At 48.2% G+C, this 17,775-nt stretch overlaps 5 protein-coding genes across 5 annotated transcripts; 2 read left to right on the top strand and 3 right to left on the bottom strand.

Moving 5' to 3' along the window:
- Positions 1–536: 536 nt before the first annotated feature.
- On the bottom strand, positions 537–5,778 carry UA08_02324 (hypothetical protein; the record flags this gene model as incomplete). The annotated part of the gene is made up of 7 exons (XM_020264353.1): positions 537–1,565; positions 1,631–2,609; positions 2,686–2,762; positions 2,816–2,956; positions 3,412–4,764; positions 4,833–5,587; positions 5,736–5,778. 7 exons carry the CDS (start codon positions 5,776–5,778, stop codon positions 537–539), a joined length of 4,377 nt encoding a protein of 1,458 aa, XP_020122318.1.
- A 1,874-nt stretch (positions 5,779–7,652) lies between these two features.
- On the bottom strand, positions 7,653–9,351 carry UA08_02325 (hypothetical protein; the record flags this gene model as incomplete). Its single annotated transcript, XM_020264354.1, has 3 exons — positions 7,653–8,532; positions 8,666–8,681; positions 8,736–9,351. The coding sequence occupies 3 exons, from the start codon at positions 9,349–9,351 to the stop codon at positions 7,653–7,655; spliced, it is 1,512 nt and encodes a 503-aa protein (XP_020122315.1).
- A 505-nt stretch (positions 9,352–9,856) lies between these two features.
- On the top strand, positions 9,857–10,880 carry UA08_02326 (hypothetical protein; the record flags this gene model as incomplete). The annotated part of the gene is made up of 3 exons (XM_020264355.1): positions 9,857–9,923; positions 10,004–10,570; positions 10,633–10,880. 3 exons carry the CDS (start codon positions 9,857–9,859, stop codon positions 10,878–10,880), a joined length of 882 nt encoding a protein of 293 aa, XP_020122316.1.
- Positions 10,881–11,580: 700 nt separating this feature from the next.
- UA08_02327 (hypothetical protein) lies at positions 11,581–12,870 on the bottom strand (the record flags this gene model as incomplete). Its single annotated transcript, XM_020264356.1, has 1 exon — positions 11,581–12,870. The coding sequence occupies one exon, from the start codon at positions 12,868–12,870 to the stop codon at positions 11,581–11,583; it is 1,290 nt and encodes a 429-aa protein (XP_020122313.1).
- Positions 12,871–13,582: 712 nt separating this feature from the next.
- Positions 13,583–17,609, top strand: UA08_02328 (hypothetical protein; the record flags this gene model as incomplete). The annotated part of the gene is made up of 6 exons (XM_020264357.1): positions 13,583–13,800; positions 13,873–14,186; positions 14,264–14,631; positions 14,702–15,342; positions 15,755–16,214; positions 16,263–17,609. The coding sequence occupies 6 exons, from the start codon at positions 13,583–13,585 to the stop codon at positions 17,607–17,609; spliced, it is 3,348 nt and encodes a 1,115-aa protein (XP_020122314.1).
- Positions 17,610–17,775: the final 166 nt, after the last annotated feature.

Genomic DNA, 17,775 nt, shown 5'->3' on the forward strand with positions numbered 1-17,775 from the left:
AAGAATCAAAACGCAGCATATATCAAGCATCTAGATGCTTGAGGAAGTAATACCCATGCAACTAGTCACATCGTACACGTCTCCTCAATAAGTCATGCAAATCGACCAATCGCATGATGCATATGTAGAGCCAATCGGACTCCATCCGATCGTTCTTCTTGGTCGTTTCGGCGTCGTCCGACACTAAGATAGCTCGAAGTCCAGACCATGCGTCATTAGCATCATATAGATATCCGTTGTCCTATCTTGTTTCCTAGCGCGCTCTGTTATCGATACATTATCTCTGAGACTGGAGTCATAGAGATAACCATCAAATATCTATTGTCTGGTTCGTGATTGGCAGGAGGCAGGATATATAACCCTAATAACCCTATTTGCCCTAGAGAACGGGACCACTCATCCCTAATGATAGCATGCTCCGTAGAGGAAAGAAGGTTACCTAGCCCTTCAACTATGTGCTACTCATAAGTATGTCAAAGATATAACTCTAGTATTTAGCTTGAGACATAGGGAGTGATAGATAGCATATAGTTCCACTAAACCCATGTAGACAGTGACAGATTACCGGGATCTCGGATAATACTCAAATCAACAAACGACAAGTCATCTCCTGCAGGAGCCCAGGGAAGATCTACAGTCATTTCATTGATTTCATCATCACTACTCCGACTGCCACTAATATTAGTCTGGTCGAACAATATCGGAGGGGGTAGGCCAGTTTCAGTTTCGGAAGGGAGAGACCCCATGAAATTATCCCGTCTTGAAGGATGAGTGGTATTTCTTGTTTCGTGTATAGCTGGCACTACACGTCTTCTTTCTAGCGTCTCATTATTTATTGAAGGCGGAGAGGCAGATACAGAGCTCGAAGAGCCATCATGACGAGGAAGAGAATCACCGGCAGCATTGCTAACCGCTTCAAGTGCAGCTGACGAAATGACATCAAATGCATCTCGTTTGCCCTTCGCCGCAGGAAATCTTTCAACCATGGCCCAAAGCGCAGCTGAGCAGGAGTGTACGCTTTTTTCCACCGCTCTGAGGGTTAGCCTTTGCCGCACTAGAGGCGAATGTGAATAGCAATATAGTAACGCTGTACCAGCAGCGAAAAGGTTGTAAACGGCCTGCCAGAAGAGTCGAAGTTTATTTTCTCGGTGAAGTTGGCGATAAAGCCTAATAAAGACAGAAGCTGACTCTGCAAGTTGCACCATCGCATATTCAGACGGCTGGGGTATGATAGGTGACGATCGGTAGAGAGTTATAACGGCTTGATGGTAGGCTAGATTGAGGACCTCGGGAGGAGCAATGTTGCTTGGGGGCGCACTGCTATGAGGGCGGGGACTTGAGGACTTCCATTCTTGTAATCGTCTATGCATGTCTTGTTGCCACATGGTATAATTAATTGAAGGATATGCTGCAGGTCTGTGTTCGTGGAGAGTAATTTGAATCTCGGACTGAAGTTGACGGTATCGGAAGTAGTGAAGGCTAAACGCTTTCTTTCCGATTGCGCCAGTTTCTTGGTCGTGTATACCCTCAACCGTAATCAGATCGTCTTGAACTGGGCTCGGAAACTGAAGCAAGACGGTATTAGATTGGATGCCTTGAACTCAACAATGATTGATGAGAGTGCTCTTACCTGGGTGGTAATTGCCCCGTCTGAAAGACAAAACGGTCGATTCAATATCGAACCAACAGTTCTATCCATGGAGTATACAACCCAGAATACCCTTCTCCTAGTATCTAAGGTTAATGGGTCAAACTTCCCAGCAGGGGCTTCCTGATGAAGACCCAATTCAACAGCTAACCGAACAGCCATTCCGATTGTTTTCCAGGTAGAGAAAACGCTCGGGTGAAGGGAAGAATATTGAGCAATTAGTAAGAGTATTTGAATCCCTTCGATGTCAGCTGGAAGTCCGATGTCGTCCAGCGAACGCAATGCTGTTGCATAGTATCGCTCGCACAGAGAGGTCGGAACACCAGTGGCATCGTGCTTTTGTAGCGTTAGCAGCGCCACAGCGAACACTAAGAAGGAGTAGGCAACCGCAAGCCTTTCTTTGCGGTCATTCTTTTCAACGCCGAGATCATCGACAGGCTCCCGTCCCAAATATGTATAAGATAGTTCCAGGTTTGTGCGAAATGTTGGTTCATGAAGAGCGGGTGAGCTAAAGTTTGCAAATTCAAAATATACAACAGTCAAGTGTTCAGCGACTCGCTTTTCTGGCAGGGACACCGGTGCAGCATCGAGGTTGTGAGGCACGTGAAACTCCACGTATTTTGTCGATGGTAATAATGGCGTGGGTTCGCTCTGTCCCTCCAGCGCCTGCACTATATCAAGAGTTACTTCGGTCCTGTGTAGCTCCGCGAAGAGTAGTTTATTGAAGTGTTCGTCAGTGCGAGTCTCGAAACGGAGCATTCTTGACAAAGATTGCGACTGATCTTTGAACTTTGCGTCTAATACTGGTTGTATCACGCTTTCAGGGGCTGGGATAGTTTGCACGGGTCCTTCATGCGTGATGCTCTCATGTTGCTCGTTTTGATCGGAGTCGCTGTCAATGCCGTATCTTTGCAGCTTAAGTTCGAGAAAAGCTATTCGCTCTTCCAGGCTGTGAACGTAACTATTTTGGTGTTTCGGCATAATGAGCGTCAATTACCCTGATACTAGCAGGCATTGTAGCCGATGCTATTACTGACCTCCGCGGCACATGTCTCTTTGCTACCGCATCGTAGCCGACGCACTCAACACCCGCTTTTGCACAATTGCCACATATCTGTGGTAACAATCAGCATCAAACCGTGGCAATGTTCCATTTTTAATGGAGACTGATTCCGCACCGGAAGATTCTGATCGCATCTCTGCTTCCGTTGGCGACAGCGGACGCAGGCAGTGATGTTGGATCGGGTTAAAGTCCGAGGATTGCTTATCGGTCTGGCCCGGGCGGCAGGCATATTCGGGAGCAGCACTCTGCGTGGTGAAATGTTTGTTGCATCAGTTGAGCTCAGATGCCACTCAATATGAAGCAAAAACTTACAGAATCTCAACGGCAGCTGTGGTGGAAGAGAACGAATAATCCAAAACTTAGCTGCGATAGTAACGGGGTTTGAGAGACGGCGATTGGCTGCGAGCTTCCCCGCACAAGAGGGGACGAGATAAGAGATAACCGGCAAATTGCAGTGAAGTATACAGAGAATAGAATATTTTGATCAGCCATACCGTAGTGTATTGATTTAATATATGTTTCCTTCGTTGAAGGCTGTAAAAATATCATCTAATTCGAGGCCATTGCCGTGCCAAAACAGCGAAGTGCCAGTGGGTGATAGCCAATTCCCGTCAGCATTATAGCCGGAATGCAAATCATCTTCCCGCAGTCCAATCACTGAGGTAGAAGGCTGTGTCTTATGTGAAAGTAGCTGGCTTACGGCCTCATCGGGTTGAGGGTTCGAGTCAATCATTGGTCTTGGGTCGATGATAGTGTTTTCAATAGCGGAGGGATGAGGCCACATGCCGTTGCCATCGTTTCTGCTGGGCTGCAGCACATGGAGAACTTCTTCTACTGTCGGCGATTCTTCTGCAATGGGTGGCTGTAGGCTATGAAGTGCGGATACCTGCTGGCCAACTTGTTGATACGAGACTGAACGTCTCTCTTGGTCGTCCCGAACATTCAAATCACAACCACCTAGAAGATACCGTCTGATAGATAATACTTGACGAGCAACAGCCTCGTCATTCGACGATTCCATGTTGACGGTCTCTCCGGCAACAAATTGATCTAGACGGCGTAGCGCGGGATTGAACAGTCTTTCTAGCTCAAGTATCATCTGCTTGACCTGTGGCCATCGATGTAACATTTTATTCAAGACCATAGGGATGGCGTGCATGAGCCTGAGGATCTGCACAGCGATTGTTGGATCCAGGAAGGATTCTTGATGTCGCCATATCAAATCAAGACCAGTATGCGTCCCCTCAACAAGAACAATTCCTATTTCGAAGAAATGCCAGCAGCAGAAATGCCAGTAAAAGAAACTCCCCTGCTGTGAAAAGCGACAATATTCAGAAGCATTGAATATTCCCGCAACCATGCATTCGCGACGCATTGCATTAGATGGGTTGGGCAATCTTGGAGAGAGACGATTCAGCCGCATTCGCTGATAGTTATACATGAGATATCGAAACTCTATTCTACATGCAAATTGGTGACAGTCTAGCATCTCTCGCCAGGATTCTGCTCGGGCTCGAGCGTCATTAAGCCACTCCGGTGCAGCGATTCGCGAATCCCCGCAGTTTTCCGCGTGTAGCATCCCCAACGTTATCTCTGCCTCTAACTGTCTGAAGGCATACAGATAGTTTGCGAGGGCAGCTTTGACCCCATGTTCGGTCTCGATGTTTTTCAAGGTGGGATAACGAACGGAGATGTTGACATTGAAAACACTAGACGGTTTACCAGTCAACATGTTGTTCTGAGCATCTAGAACATAGCACGTCCAAAATATCCTTCGTTGGCTTTCCAGATTAATGAATCGACGAAGGTTTACCGCGGAGGGTTCCTGATGTAGACCAAGTTGCACACAGAGCGCCATGGCTGCTCGAGAACACAGACCAGAGTTGACAACGGATGGGTTAGCGAAGCCATAATGACAAAGCAACATGATTGCCTGTAGCTGCACCAGAGGTCCCTGTTCCAAGACGGAGTCGAGACTCGTAATTGCCGTCTCCCAGAACTCATCTGCGGCTTTCGTTGCTCTTTCCTGATCATGTCGGATCAAGGTGTGTGCCTGTTGATAGCCGGTCGGTTAAGACAACCAGTGCAGAAGTGAGAGACAAGTTCCGAGACGTAACTCACACTGATAGAGAGAGCCATGCACACAACATACAAGTCGAATTGAGTCGCAGTTCTGTCGTATACTCTGTTGCATTGCTCTACAAGTTCCGATTCATCAACAATCGGGTACTGCGCCAAGTAGAAATCGGCGTAGTGTTTCAGCATAATGTCAACCACATTGCGAGGAATTGACGCTATATCCCTTCTCTGGGCTACAGCCCGAGCTCTAAGTGTAGGTACATCCACCGCCGCCGGATCGCGCACGGGGTCTAACGTGGGAAGCAGCGACGGTGAAATATATGGAACTGACCGCCACGACTCCGTATTGTAGCCAGCATCGTACGCACGGTCACAGCCATTTCTCAAACTTATCGATGCTAGCAATTGGCTCCTGTACTGTGACAGAACTCCCGGTATGAGTGCTTGCTCAACACTCTGGTCGCCCGCAGCGTGACATTGTAGCTTGGCCAATTCGATCTCCAAGTGGGCTACTTTGTTCTCCAGGAAAGCCACAAGGCTCCGCGGCTGCTCTTCTCCCTTGGTCGCATCAAACCCCATACAGTCGACGCCGACTGCAGCACATGTTCCACAAGTAGGGTACGCCAAGTCGCACCTGATCTTGCGCTTGCGACATCGTGCACAAGCGCGAGTAGCCCGGGGATTGCGCCCGGATGCCCTCACGTCCAACATGGATGGCTTTGGGGCGATGTATGCGAGCGAGTGAGTCTCCAGTGCATCGTCACCTTGCACGACGTTGGTTGAGAGCCAATCAGAGGCTGAGTATTGTCACTAGGGTCACGTGATTCGGAGCGCGGTCCGATATTGAGGCCGTGGCAGCCTCAGGCAGCGCGATCAATCCAGCTGAGTCCACAAATCGTCATCGACGCCTTCCTGGTCTGCATCCAGGCTTTGCGTCTGCTTTACCTTGCTCCTCGCAGCTCGAATATGTCTGCCCCTGCACAGACATGCGTGCGATGCCGAAGTCGGAGGACGAAGTGCGATTTACGACTGCCAAAATGCGGTTCTTGTCGTAGGGCGGGCGTGGAATGCCTCACCGTGGACCTTGGTCTGGGTGAAAAGGTTCCTCGAAGGTAGGCTCCTGTTGAATGGCCCTAGGCTCTTGGGCAAGACTAATGATGCTCGAGCTGCTAGCTATATACATTCGCTCCAGCAGCGAGTGCAAGAGCTGGAGGAACGAATTCGTCTTCAGCAGGACACTACGCAGTCTTCGCAAGTTTCCTCCGCACAGGAAGATGAAGCATCCATACAGGAGTATGACTACATGGGCTTGGGGACGTCTTTAACGTTGTTTGACCAGCTCAGTCGATTGCCTGCCCTCTTTCCGCCAGCGACTGCGGTCCTTTCTGCAGAGCCTTCAGGAAGATGGAAAAACCGAAAGTCAAAGCCTCTAGCTCTCCCTTCGTTACCCATTGAATTGGACAACCTATTGCCTCCTACAGTACAGAGACACTTGTTGAATTTCTTCTTTGACGCAATATCAACTGAATTTCCACCTGTCTTTTCACAGCAACAACGATCCATGTTCTTGCTGGAAACAAATACCCTTCTAGTGTCTCCAACTGCACCTAACACGTGGCTGCGCATTATCTTGCTCTCTATATATTCTATCTCCGCTCGCGTCTTGTCCAGAGACTTCTACACAGACTACTCTTATCTTGAGAATATCTGCTTGCAAGAAGTCAATCGAGCGTTTCCGATCCCACAAAACAGTCATATTTTCGTCTATGACAAGCATGCCCTGGATCGGGTGACGATTCTTTGTCTATGCATAATTCACGAACTAGTAGGTGCATCCAGAAACAAAGTCTCTTCGGATGTGTTGAATGCAGCCCAGACACTTTTGGCTATCGTACCATATATCACCAAAAGTGATGAGGATGATCAACAATCGGCATCGCGGCTTGCATTTTTCCTGTCTCAGGTGGAAGCGTGGGTTGCCCTCGTGTTTTTATTTTTTTTTTCCCTTGCAGAGAAAAAACACTAAATATCTTCTTTTAGCTTGCTTTGTCTACACTTCAAGCGCCCGTCTGCTCAATACACTGCGCTTCGCAGTCATTCAAATCATGCGATTACGTGGCTAGACGTATCCATGGAAATTGTACAATTATTTCAAGGTGATTTTGAAAGCCGTAATGAGAGTAGCATCGAATCTGTCTCTTCTCTGTGGGACAAGATCTCACGGACAAAATTCCTATTTGAAGAATCAACGTTGCTGCTGAAGCTCTACCTACATCCTGCCTTTTCCAGCAACCTGGCTTGGCTCACGAGTAATAGTCCGTCTGATGCTTGTCCCTGCTCTATTACACTGCTTAATCGGGTTGCTCAAGCAGCTCGGTCGTATCTGGAATACATAGCAGCAAAACAAGAATCACAACAGCCTATTATCTGTATATCTCTGGCATTGGAGCGCGCCCTCCAAGCGGGTTTTGTTTGGGTTATTTACATACTTTACAGCGTTAATCATTCCAGAGATGTCGACCAGAAGGGCAGTAAAACTCACGCAATACACGGCATGAGTGGTTCGGGTTTGTTGGAGCCACTGATCTGCTGCCAGTCTATTCTACTCTCTCTATCAGAGATGTGGAAGCCTGGCAGGCCTTACTATTTGGTGTGGAACATGGTTCATAACAAGGCAGTTAATGCATTTATGCAAAGCGCATGCAATTGTGGACCTGAGAAATGAAGATTGGGTGAAAATATTTTTGCGAGCAAAGTCTCACACAATATAAGTATTAGTGAAGAGATGATTGCTCCCACTAGCCCTACCGACCGCTGCTGCTAGAACGTTTCAACGACTACGGGCATAATATTTGGTACTTTTCACTCATACAATCCGCGCGTTGCCTTTCGTGAGCGTTCTATACACATTTCAAGAGACGTAACATATCTTCGCCGTTCAAGCTTTATTTTGAACCGTTTCGACAGGGCAGATTGGACCGATCGGTCCTCATTGAAGTGGATGTAATCGACATTTGGAAGGGCATCAATGGACGCCTTGATATGAAAATGAACGATCAGACGAACGTATGTTGCGTAAAGGAGTCGATTAGAAATTGCAACAGCCGGACACATGCGGGACCCAGCTCCATAGGAATACTGATATGGAGGGCCAGGTTGTTTCACAGTATGGATCCCGTCCTCCAGCCATCGTTCTGGTCGAAATAGATGAGCATCAGGACCATAGCAAACGGCGTCATGATTAACGCTTTGTGTGTTGATATGTACCGTGAGTCCCTTGGGAATTTCAATACCGCGCCAGGTGAATGGCTTCATGGTCTGTCGTGGTGGAAGGAGTGGAATGGGACAATAGTAACGAAGGCCTTCGCGTACCAGAGCGATAACATAAGGAGACTTCTCTTCAAGAACGCATTCATCCCAAGCTGCCTCAGTGCTGCCATGGTGTTTCAGGATGTCCTGGAATGCTTTTTCCTGCATAAGCTGGCCTTCATCTGTAGAAAGCCAACTGATGCAGGCGTTGGCAGAAGTGGCTAGCGTCTCGAAGCCACCTGATACGAAAGAAACGTTTATAGATTTTATTTCCGCCTCTGTCAGTTTGGTGCCACTCGTGTCCTTCAACAGGCCTGCAGAGATGCAATCTGATTTCCGCCCGGCCGAGACAGCGTCCACGACTTTCTGAAACAACTCGTTCAGCCAGTCATCGCGGACAGTCCGGTCATTCAAGGCTATCTTCGTCCTTGCGCTATTTGGTAAATAGCGGTAGAAAGGGACGTAGTCTTGTATGTTATTATTGGTGGATCGGAATCTGATAAACCCCAATGAGCACAACACCCAAACGGCATAGAAGATCCAGACACGGGAGAATAATGACTTACGATGAGACCGATCTTGCTACTCATAGGATCTTGTGCAATAAAGGATCTTCAACGCTGGCAATTCGAGTACCATAGCACCACATCAAAGTCAGATTCAACGCCTGACGCTGGAAAAATATTCGAGGATCCACCTCAGAAGCGCCGTGGGCCGCACAAGCAAAGATGTCGTTGACCAGAGCCGAAGTTTCGATATCTAACATGGGAGCTGATCGTTGGATGGCCGGGCGAGTCATCAAGGCACCAATAGCGGTGCGCATACGTTTCGTTGATTCATTCCACGGCGCTGTACCAACCGTTCCCCCTTGGGTCTTGCTTACAACACTGTGAAAAGTATAGAAAAGTGGACGGTCAATTGTTGCCGATGCATTCCTCACAAAGAAATCCTGCGCCGCTTCGTAGGAGTTGACAACCAGGATTCGCCGATTCCCAAGCTTCGCTTGTAGCACTTCATACTTGTTCTCTCTATAGAATTCTTGAAATGCAGATGGGTGGTCAGAGCCAAGGAACTTCAGATGACCGTAGAAAGGGATTGCCTTAGGTAGCTCTGGGATTCCTTTGATTTTAGGCACATCAGTGCCATAGGCGACCTTGAAGAGCCAGGATGCGAAAAGTGAGAGGCTCGCCACAACACAGAAAACCTGCCAGGTTGCCAACTCCGCTAAGTCTGTACTGTATGTGTTGACCATCGCTGTATCACTTCTCTCAACACAGCAATACTTAAATCACACCTTTAGTGTCTCTCTCCGGTATCGCTAGTCTGATCTCCGCATGGCTTGTATGGAATTAGCTTTACTAAATATTTCAGAAAACTACAACTCAACAGACATTATCCTGCAATATGCTAGATAAGCCATACCATAGCCCTTCCAGCTTCTTTTGGCCCGCTCTCCACAACTTGCAGGCACTAGGGCTGTTGCTTATCGACGACGGAGAAAGCCGATGCCATCAACGGAAGAAAAAAGCCCTTTTCCATGATTGGCAACCTGAAAGAGCTGCCAAGTTTGAAGTCTAATCAAGATAACACCAAATATACGAGCACCAATAGTTGAATTGCTTGCTTCTGGCCGGAAACGAAGGCGGGAAATTCTTTCTTACACAGCTTGACCGCAGTGTTGTCCGTCTTTGATAAATGAATAGGTTGCATCTTTACCCTCCAATATTGCAGGCTGGGATTATCGTCATTGGTAAAAAATGTCTCATTTAAAGGCTGAAAGCCTGTTTTCGATTCCTGGCAGAACCGCTGTCATAACCGGTGGAGGTTCGTTACATCGCCGTTAAGCATCACCGACGTTAGTTACATATAAGATGGGAAGACAAAACAATCTAACGCAACAACAGGAAGCGGCCTTGGTCGCATCTGTGCCAAAACATTTCTATCGAATGGTGCATCTGTGACAATCATCGATCGCGATGCCTCCAGGCTTGAAAGTGTAAAGACAGAGCTTCAACAGATCAAAGAACAGCTGTCACTCAACGGTGAAATCAAAACCATCCATGGTGAACTGGGTAACAAATCCTCTCTACAAAAGGTTGTTGCCACAGTCCGTGAGATGCACAGTGAAATTGATATCTTAGTCCACTGTGCTGGGATCAGGAAGCAGAACAAAATATCTTACGAGGTCGGCGAACCGCTTGAAAAGTTGTTCCAAGCCACAGAGTCATTGGCATATGAGGATATCGAGATGTCATTTCGAGTCAATGTTCTGCCACAGTATTTCCTGACTTCCGGTTTGATCGACTACTTAGGTGCAGCCGCAAGGAAAGGAGGTGGGAGGGGCTGCGTGATATGTTTCAGCAGCGTAGCTAGCAAGCACAACGGACAATTTGTTCCAGCATACCAAACCACCAAGGCATCAGTCGACCACCTAGTGAAAATCATGGCGGCAGAATTTGCAGACTTTTATAGTAAGAGGACGCTTCTGGATCTTCAAAGTTTGTCAGAATCTAACTTCCTTTTCCACCGTCAGTCCGAGTCAATGCAATCTCACCGGGCCTTTTTCTCTCGGCTATGAACCCGTCTGACCCCAATCATCCAGAGTCGAATATGCGGTATGCCAAGGAGATGCCTGCGCGTCGGGCGGGCTATGAAGAGGAGATGGCGGGCACAGCTTTGTATCTGGCTTCTCCGGCTGGAGGTTATACGACGGGCGATAACATGCACGTTGATGGAGGCCGATTGCTAGTAGCTGCAGCCAAGATATCATCACGATTGTAGATACCTATGTTGGTATTGATTATGGACGAGACTCTGTGAGGGGCATCCATTGATTTATATCCATTATTCTCGTGAGACTTCCAGATATACCTAGATATACGATCACATAGGATATCTGCAACCTAATAGTGCGCTGCCTAGGAATTTGAGGATTTCGTAGATGAGAAGAATGATCATTACTTGTGCTTACATTACCTATCTTGGATATGTATCCCTATATGTACTTACTACTGATGATCTACCTACCTATCCTGATCTACTTGATGCTGTTATCGCTATACGGTGCAGTATATAAGTAGCTAAAATATGTTAATAGCTAGATATAAATAATCATTAAAAATAATCAGATATTAGGTTTATTTAGAATTTTAGATGAATAGAAGCTGTTCCCCAGTAAGGCGTCAACCTCGACACCAAAGAGATAACATGGAGTACCTGTTAAAACCTCTCCGCCCCAAAGGCGTGGCCAAGTGTTACGACATGCGTGTATATACGATTAGAGGAGCCAATACAAAAGAAAGGTATCAAGGCTTACTAAACATATACCGGTAGTTATTACAGCGAGATACTGGTACATAACACTTGCCGAAGATAATATGGTACATATAGAGCTAGATCACCCCCAATTCCACGGTACACAGGGAGATTGGGGATGCCCAAGCAGATATATATTCACCTTATAGGTATTAATCCATGTCCATTAGACCATAGCAACAGCTTCACCGTTCAGCTTCCAGACTCTGGAGTCTTTCATAACAAATTGTACATTTCTCAAAGCCTTGATGTCTTGCAGAGGATTTCCGCCCAAAGCAATAATGTCTGCCCGGCAGCCTTCCTCAAACCATCCAAACTTCACTCCACACTGTTGTTTACCACAGCTTTCCCATCCCCCTACCGTGCAACTTTCAAGCACATCCTCAATGGGAATTCCGGCCTCAATCATTAATTCCAGCTCTCGCACATTATCTCCATGGGGGTAAGTACCAGTATCACCACCGCAAGCGAGACGAACGCCGATAGTATGGGCAAGTTTCACTTGCTTCAGGATTTCCGGGAAACGCTTCTTGTGCAGGTTTTCGCACACAGCTAGCGTGGGTACAAAGATAGTGCCTTTTTCCTTCATCAACTGGAAAAGCTCCTCATCTGCAAAATAGCCATGCTCAATCGTGTTAACGCCCGCTTTAACAGCGCCAAGCGCACCTTCGATTGTACCGGCGTGGCAAGCAACAGGACATTTTGCCAGTTTGGCTTCTTTGACTATCATGTCCATCTCTTCTTGGTGAAATAGCAGTACATCAGGGTTGGGCTCCTCTGGTGGATGCGTCACGCTGTGGACGTATGGATGTTGTTGAGCCGGGGGCCATCGCATGATACGTCGGCGATAATCCGCAAAGAATTTGATGATATCGGCGCCCTCAGCGATCCGTCTGCGAACGGCTTTCTGAGCTTCGCTGGGTCCATCAACCGGTTCACTTCCTTGGGGCAAGCAAACCCCGTTACAGGCGTTCTCGGTACGGGACTCATACGAACCCGTGCTTGCTAGCACTTTGGTGGCCACAAATAGTCGAGGCCCGGGTATCAAGCCACGAGAAATGGCGTCGCGCATGTTTGCATCCATCGAGCCAAGGGATTCACTGCCCAAGTCGCGATACGTTGTGTAACCGGCCAGAAGTGCGACACGGCAGTGGTTCACCGCGCGGACAATTCGCTCAACGACGCTCTCATCTCGCTTCTGTTGCAAAGAAGGTCTCTCGTCGTAGGAATGGAGAAATATATGCGTGTGGGCATCTACGAACCCGGGCATAACAAACTGCCCTCGCAGGTCGAGGACATCCTCGGATGGTGACGAAGCGATTCCTTCGTCGGAGGAGCGCTGAAAGACTTGAACGATGTTTCCGGTCTGTCTATCGACAATAATGCTTGTATCCTGCAGAACCCTTTTCTGTTTAGGATCAAATAATTGACTCGTGTGGATTGTATACTGAGCCATTTTTTGAGCGAACCCTGCAGATGTGTAGTGACGAATGTGGAAAGCACTGCTTGATAACTTCGAGCAGCTCAACAATTTTTGTCACGACAGGCCCCCCTCATCAGCCACGTGAAACTGGTTCACTCAACAAACAGAAGTGGAGCTACATACGGCGATAAGAGAAAAGGCCAAAGAGCTTCTGTGGAGAAATGTCTGATGCATATCCCGACAAGTCCGCCGACTCGGAGACATGGCCGGCCCAGTTAGGGTTTGCTCCATTTCGACGGAGAAAGCCTTCGCGTATCTCCGCTTATCAGGAACAGCTCATGCCTGTACGAACGAGAAAGACTCAAGATTGGGGAGGGGTTGAGGTTACCAACAGGTTATCAACAGGTTATCTCCTCGACATGTAGCGCGTTTGTATGTCTATCTAGGCTTTTTGTCTGGATAACCCCCGTAAGAACGTTCCCCCCTGCGACAACTTCCAAATCTCCACCCGGGCTCTAATTGGCGATAAGGGTATTGCTATTAGTAGGGTTTTTCGTATCCTGCGTATAAATTATCATGAAAATACAAATCATCAGGCCCAGTCTGTCGACTTTTCGTCGACCCGTCTAAACCAGCCATCACCCAAGAAAGTCACCGGGTTACTCGCATTTCCATAGTCTTAGAAGCACGGCATCGCATTCATTAACTACGTTGGTTGTTAGAAAGTATCTGAAAAGAGAACACTATGACAGGCCCTGATCCACAAGCCTTTGAAAAGCCCGACGAAAATATGGAAAAAGTGGCCCCTGTCATCTCTCGAGACCGCTCGGAGATGGAAGGCCAGCTCAAATATGACAAGGGCACCGATGAAGCCTTGAAATTCATAGGCGGCCATGCAGTGGAGGTTACGGAGGAAGCAGACAGAAGAGTTCGTCGCAAAATTGATTCTCGTCTTTTGCCATGGTAAGTGAGAATTGTGGCAAACTTGAAAACGTTAAACGAGGGGATCCGCTGGCTAATTAGCAGTGTTTTCAGGATGTGTGGATTATACCTCTTGCAATACCTTGACAAGACCGCTCTGTCATATGCTTCCTCGATGGGTATGAAAGCCGATACACACATGAGTACCAGCGAGTACTCGTGGACTGGATCAATTTTCTATGTTGGATACCTGGTGTTCGAATATCCACACAACCGCTTAATGCAGAAATTCCCTCTGGGAAAATATCTATCCATCTGTGTCATTCTCTGGGGTATGGTTTTGTCCGCGACAGCGGGGACTCAAAATGCTGCTGGTGTTTTGGCCGTTCGCTTCTTTCTTGGTGCCTTGGAGGGTGCAGTTACTGCCGGTAAGGCCTCATGCCCCATTGCATTCACTCTCCTAAAGAACTTCAATTAAAATTTGCTGCCTTTCGCTTCTCGATAGGATTCGTACTAGTAACCTCACAATGGTACCCATTGAAGGACCAAGGCACCCGGTGTGCTATTTGGTTTTCATTCAACGGCGTGTCCCAGATCATCGGCGGTGTTCTAGCGTATGGCGTTTATACGGGCTTCGAGAAGGCGCACTACACTTTTCCCTCATGGAAGGCAATATTCCTTATTCCAGGTCTTCTAACGGCTGTGTGTGGTATGTTCATGTACTACTTTATGCCCGACTCGCCCGTCACTGCTCGTTGGTTGACGGAGGAGGAAAAGCACATTGCCGTGGAACGGATTCGTGGAAACCAGCAAGGAATTGGAAGCAAGGTTTTCAAATGGAGTCAGATTCGTGAGGTGTTTACGGATATTCGAGTAAGTTATTCTTGCATGCTTTTTACCAACGGATAGGTTTAAGGTGTGGCTTACATTCTGTGGCTTACAGACATATCTGATATTTTTCTTCATGGTGACCGTCGACATTCCCAACGGTGGCATCACTGTGTTCTTCACAGAGCTCATCGAAAGCTTTGGTTTTGATACTGAAAAGACGTTTCTCCTCGCCATGCCCGGCGGTTTGGTTGAGGTCATCTCCCTCATCGGGCTCTCGTACCTAGCTAACAAAATAAATAATCGCATGTTCTGCGCAGTGATTGGGCAGCTTTTCGGACTACTGGGAATGGCGCTGATGATGGGCCTTTCACGAAGTGGTGTCACAGCTTATCCCATCGGCCAGCTCGTTGGATATTATCTTATGATGGGCAATACTGCCACAGCGTTGACGCTGGTTCTTTCGGTTATCTCTTCCAATACAGCCGGATACACCAAGAAGACCACTGTCAACGCCATTGCCTTGGTTGGGTACTGTGTTGGTTTCCTAATAGGACCCCAGACCTACCGTCAGTCACCCGCTTATCCTGATGCCAAGTGGACGACTATTGCTATGTGGACCTTTGCACTGCTCTGTTGTTTGGCTTTGTATTTTGTCAACAAGAGGGAGAACGATAGAAGGGACAAGTTAGCAGCTGAGCTGCCGCCGCAGCCCGAAGGGCAGGAATTTTTGGACTTGACAGACAAGGAGAATTTGTACTTTAGATACAGTCTTTAAGGATTTCATTTCGAGTCCAGGAAAAACGCCATCCCGGCGTCACCTCACCACTGATTGGACAAATATCATGGTTATATATTACATATTATTTCATACTTTTATGTTTGTTGTGCACTTGACAGCGGATTAGTAAATTGCCGCTACCGAACGCTGACGCGGCGCCAAGTTGCTAGCGGTAACAACTTCATCTATTTAATTGAAAAGGTAGAGTAACTTAGTTTGATTGAGCTTGCATACTTCCATATACTAACCTCGGGTATTCTGCCATTCGAATGACTGGGTGCAATGGATAGATCGCTCGATGGCCGTTGACAATAGGCCACGCTGCAGCGCTTGAAAAGTCCCCGTGAAAAGCTTCATTTGAACGATGCTTCCTGTTTTCGCGGCCAGGAAATGGCCCTGGGAGCCAAATCACTCGTCGCGCAGGGGCCTCCTCCCAGTGGCATCTGGTCTCTTCGTCTTCTTGACGGCCATCGCGTCGGTTTCCTTTTTGCTTGCGCCAGTTCTGCGACGCCTACACTTGCAGTTCGGGCTCACCCTCTTCGACTACGGGTTTTACGGCCTTTATCCGACACGCCACTATGTCAGTTTCGATCTCGCCTCGCCTGACGTGGAATTGGCCCGCTGGGATTCCCGGTGTAGTGATGATTACGTTTTTATGGCTCCGCACGGTAAACCGATTGAGGGATCCTGGCCGCTAATTCTCGATGCCAGGGGCAATCTGGTCTGGACGATGCCCACGGTCGACACAACACAGGATTTCCATGTGCAGGAATACCTTGGCGAGAAATATCTCACGTATTGGCACGGGGAGAACCTAAATGGACACGGATTAGGTTCATGGTCTATGGTTTGTAATCGCTGATTGAGAAACCTCTTCTAGTGCTAACTTGAACAGCTGGATTCTTCCTATGTCCACCGATTCGAAGTGGTGACGATAGGCGATTTCGACGGCGATCTGCACGACTTCCAAATAACATCGAATGGCACGGCGCTCGCTGTCATCTATGACCTCCAGGCCGCCAACCTGATGGGTCAAGGCGGCCCGCAGTCTGGCTTCATCTACGACGGGGTCTTCCAGGAGATCGATATCGCCACCGGCAATCTGCTCTTTGAGTGGCGCACTTCACAGCACGTCCCGCTAGATTCGTCGTACAAAACTCTCGGGGTTGGGGGCAAGGACCGTTCCCTGCCATGGGACCCATACCACATTAACAGCATCGATAAAGATGAGGCCGGTAACTATCTCGTCTCTATGCGCCACACGCACGCTCTATATAGCATCGACGGCACGACCGGCGAAATTCTGTGGACGTTGGGCGGGAAAGCGAACCAATTCATAGATGTTTCTGACGGCCAGGCCACCAACTTCGCCTGGCAGCATGATGCGCGTTGGCGTGACAATCGCACCATTACTCTGTTTAACAACAACGCTAAGGATTTCCTCGGTCCTGTAACTCAGAGCCGCGGTATGATACTCGATATCGACGTGTCGAACCGCGTTGTCGGCCTACGCGCCTCGTATTTCCACCCGGAGGGCCTTCGCGCAGCTTCTCAGGGCAACGTGCAAATCTTACCAGACTCGGGCAATGTGTTTATCGGCTGGGGTCACTGTGCCGCATACACAGAGTTTGCACCGGACGGCGAGGTGCTGTGCGACACGCACTATGCCCCCTCAAACTGGTTTCAGCTGAGCATCTTGTTCTCGTACCGGGTCTACAAGAGCAGTTGGGTTGGCCGCCCGCTGACTATCCCCGCGGCAGCTGTTATTGGGGATTCGGTTTATGTGAGCTGGAATGGCGCCACGGAAATCGTCGCCTGGCGATTAGAGCTATGGGACGGTTCAGATTTGAATGACATGAACTTCTTGCCCTCCACCATTGTAGAGAAGAACGGCTTTGAGACTAAGATTGAGCTTCCAAAAGCCCTTCCCAACATATATTTTCGCGTTGTTGCGCTAGACGATCAGCACGACGTCTTGGGGAGGACAGAGGTCCTTGCGAAGCATCGCAAGACTACCTTTGCGGAGGCGCTGTGGAATATTTGGAATATGATGTCCCGCGCTGTTCTCATAACGGTCTTAATGCTTGTATGCTGTGTGATACTGGCCATCTTCTGGATATGGACGCTATGGCCGAGTCGATTTCGTTGTCATTTGGGACGACGATTCCGCTTTCAGCCAGTTTCGACCGACGAGCATACGGCTATACCACTAATGAACAATAATCATGACCATGCGGATTAATGCCTTGTGTACATACATCTATACCCAAGTATATATAATTTTATTTGCGTTGTATTTAAAATAGAGACGTATGGAACACCTCGGTAGGGAGCTTTGCATTGTTTGGCTTCCACCTCCTCACTTAGGTATGCACCTATGACAGAGTCTAGATAGACTCGTGGAATTA

This window comes from Talaromyces atroroseus (assembly GCF_001907595.1).
Source record: "Talaromyces atroroseus strain IBT 11181 chromosome Unknown scaffold_2, whole genome shotgun sequence".
In the NCBI taxonomy this organism is placed as follows: domain Eukaryota; kingdom Fungi; phylum Ascomycota; class Eurotiomycetes; order Eurotiales; family Trichocomaceae; genus Talaromyces; species Talaromyces atroroseus.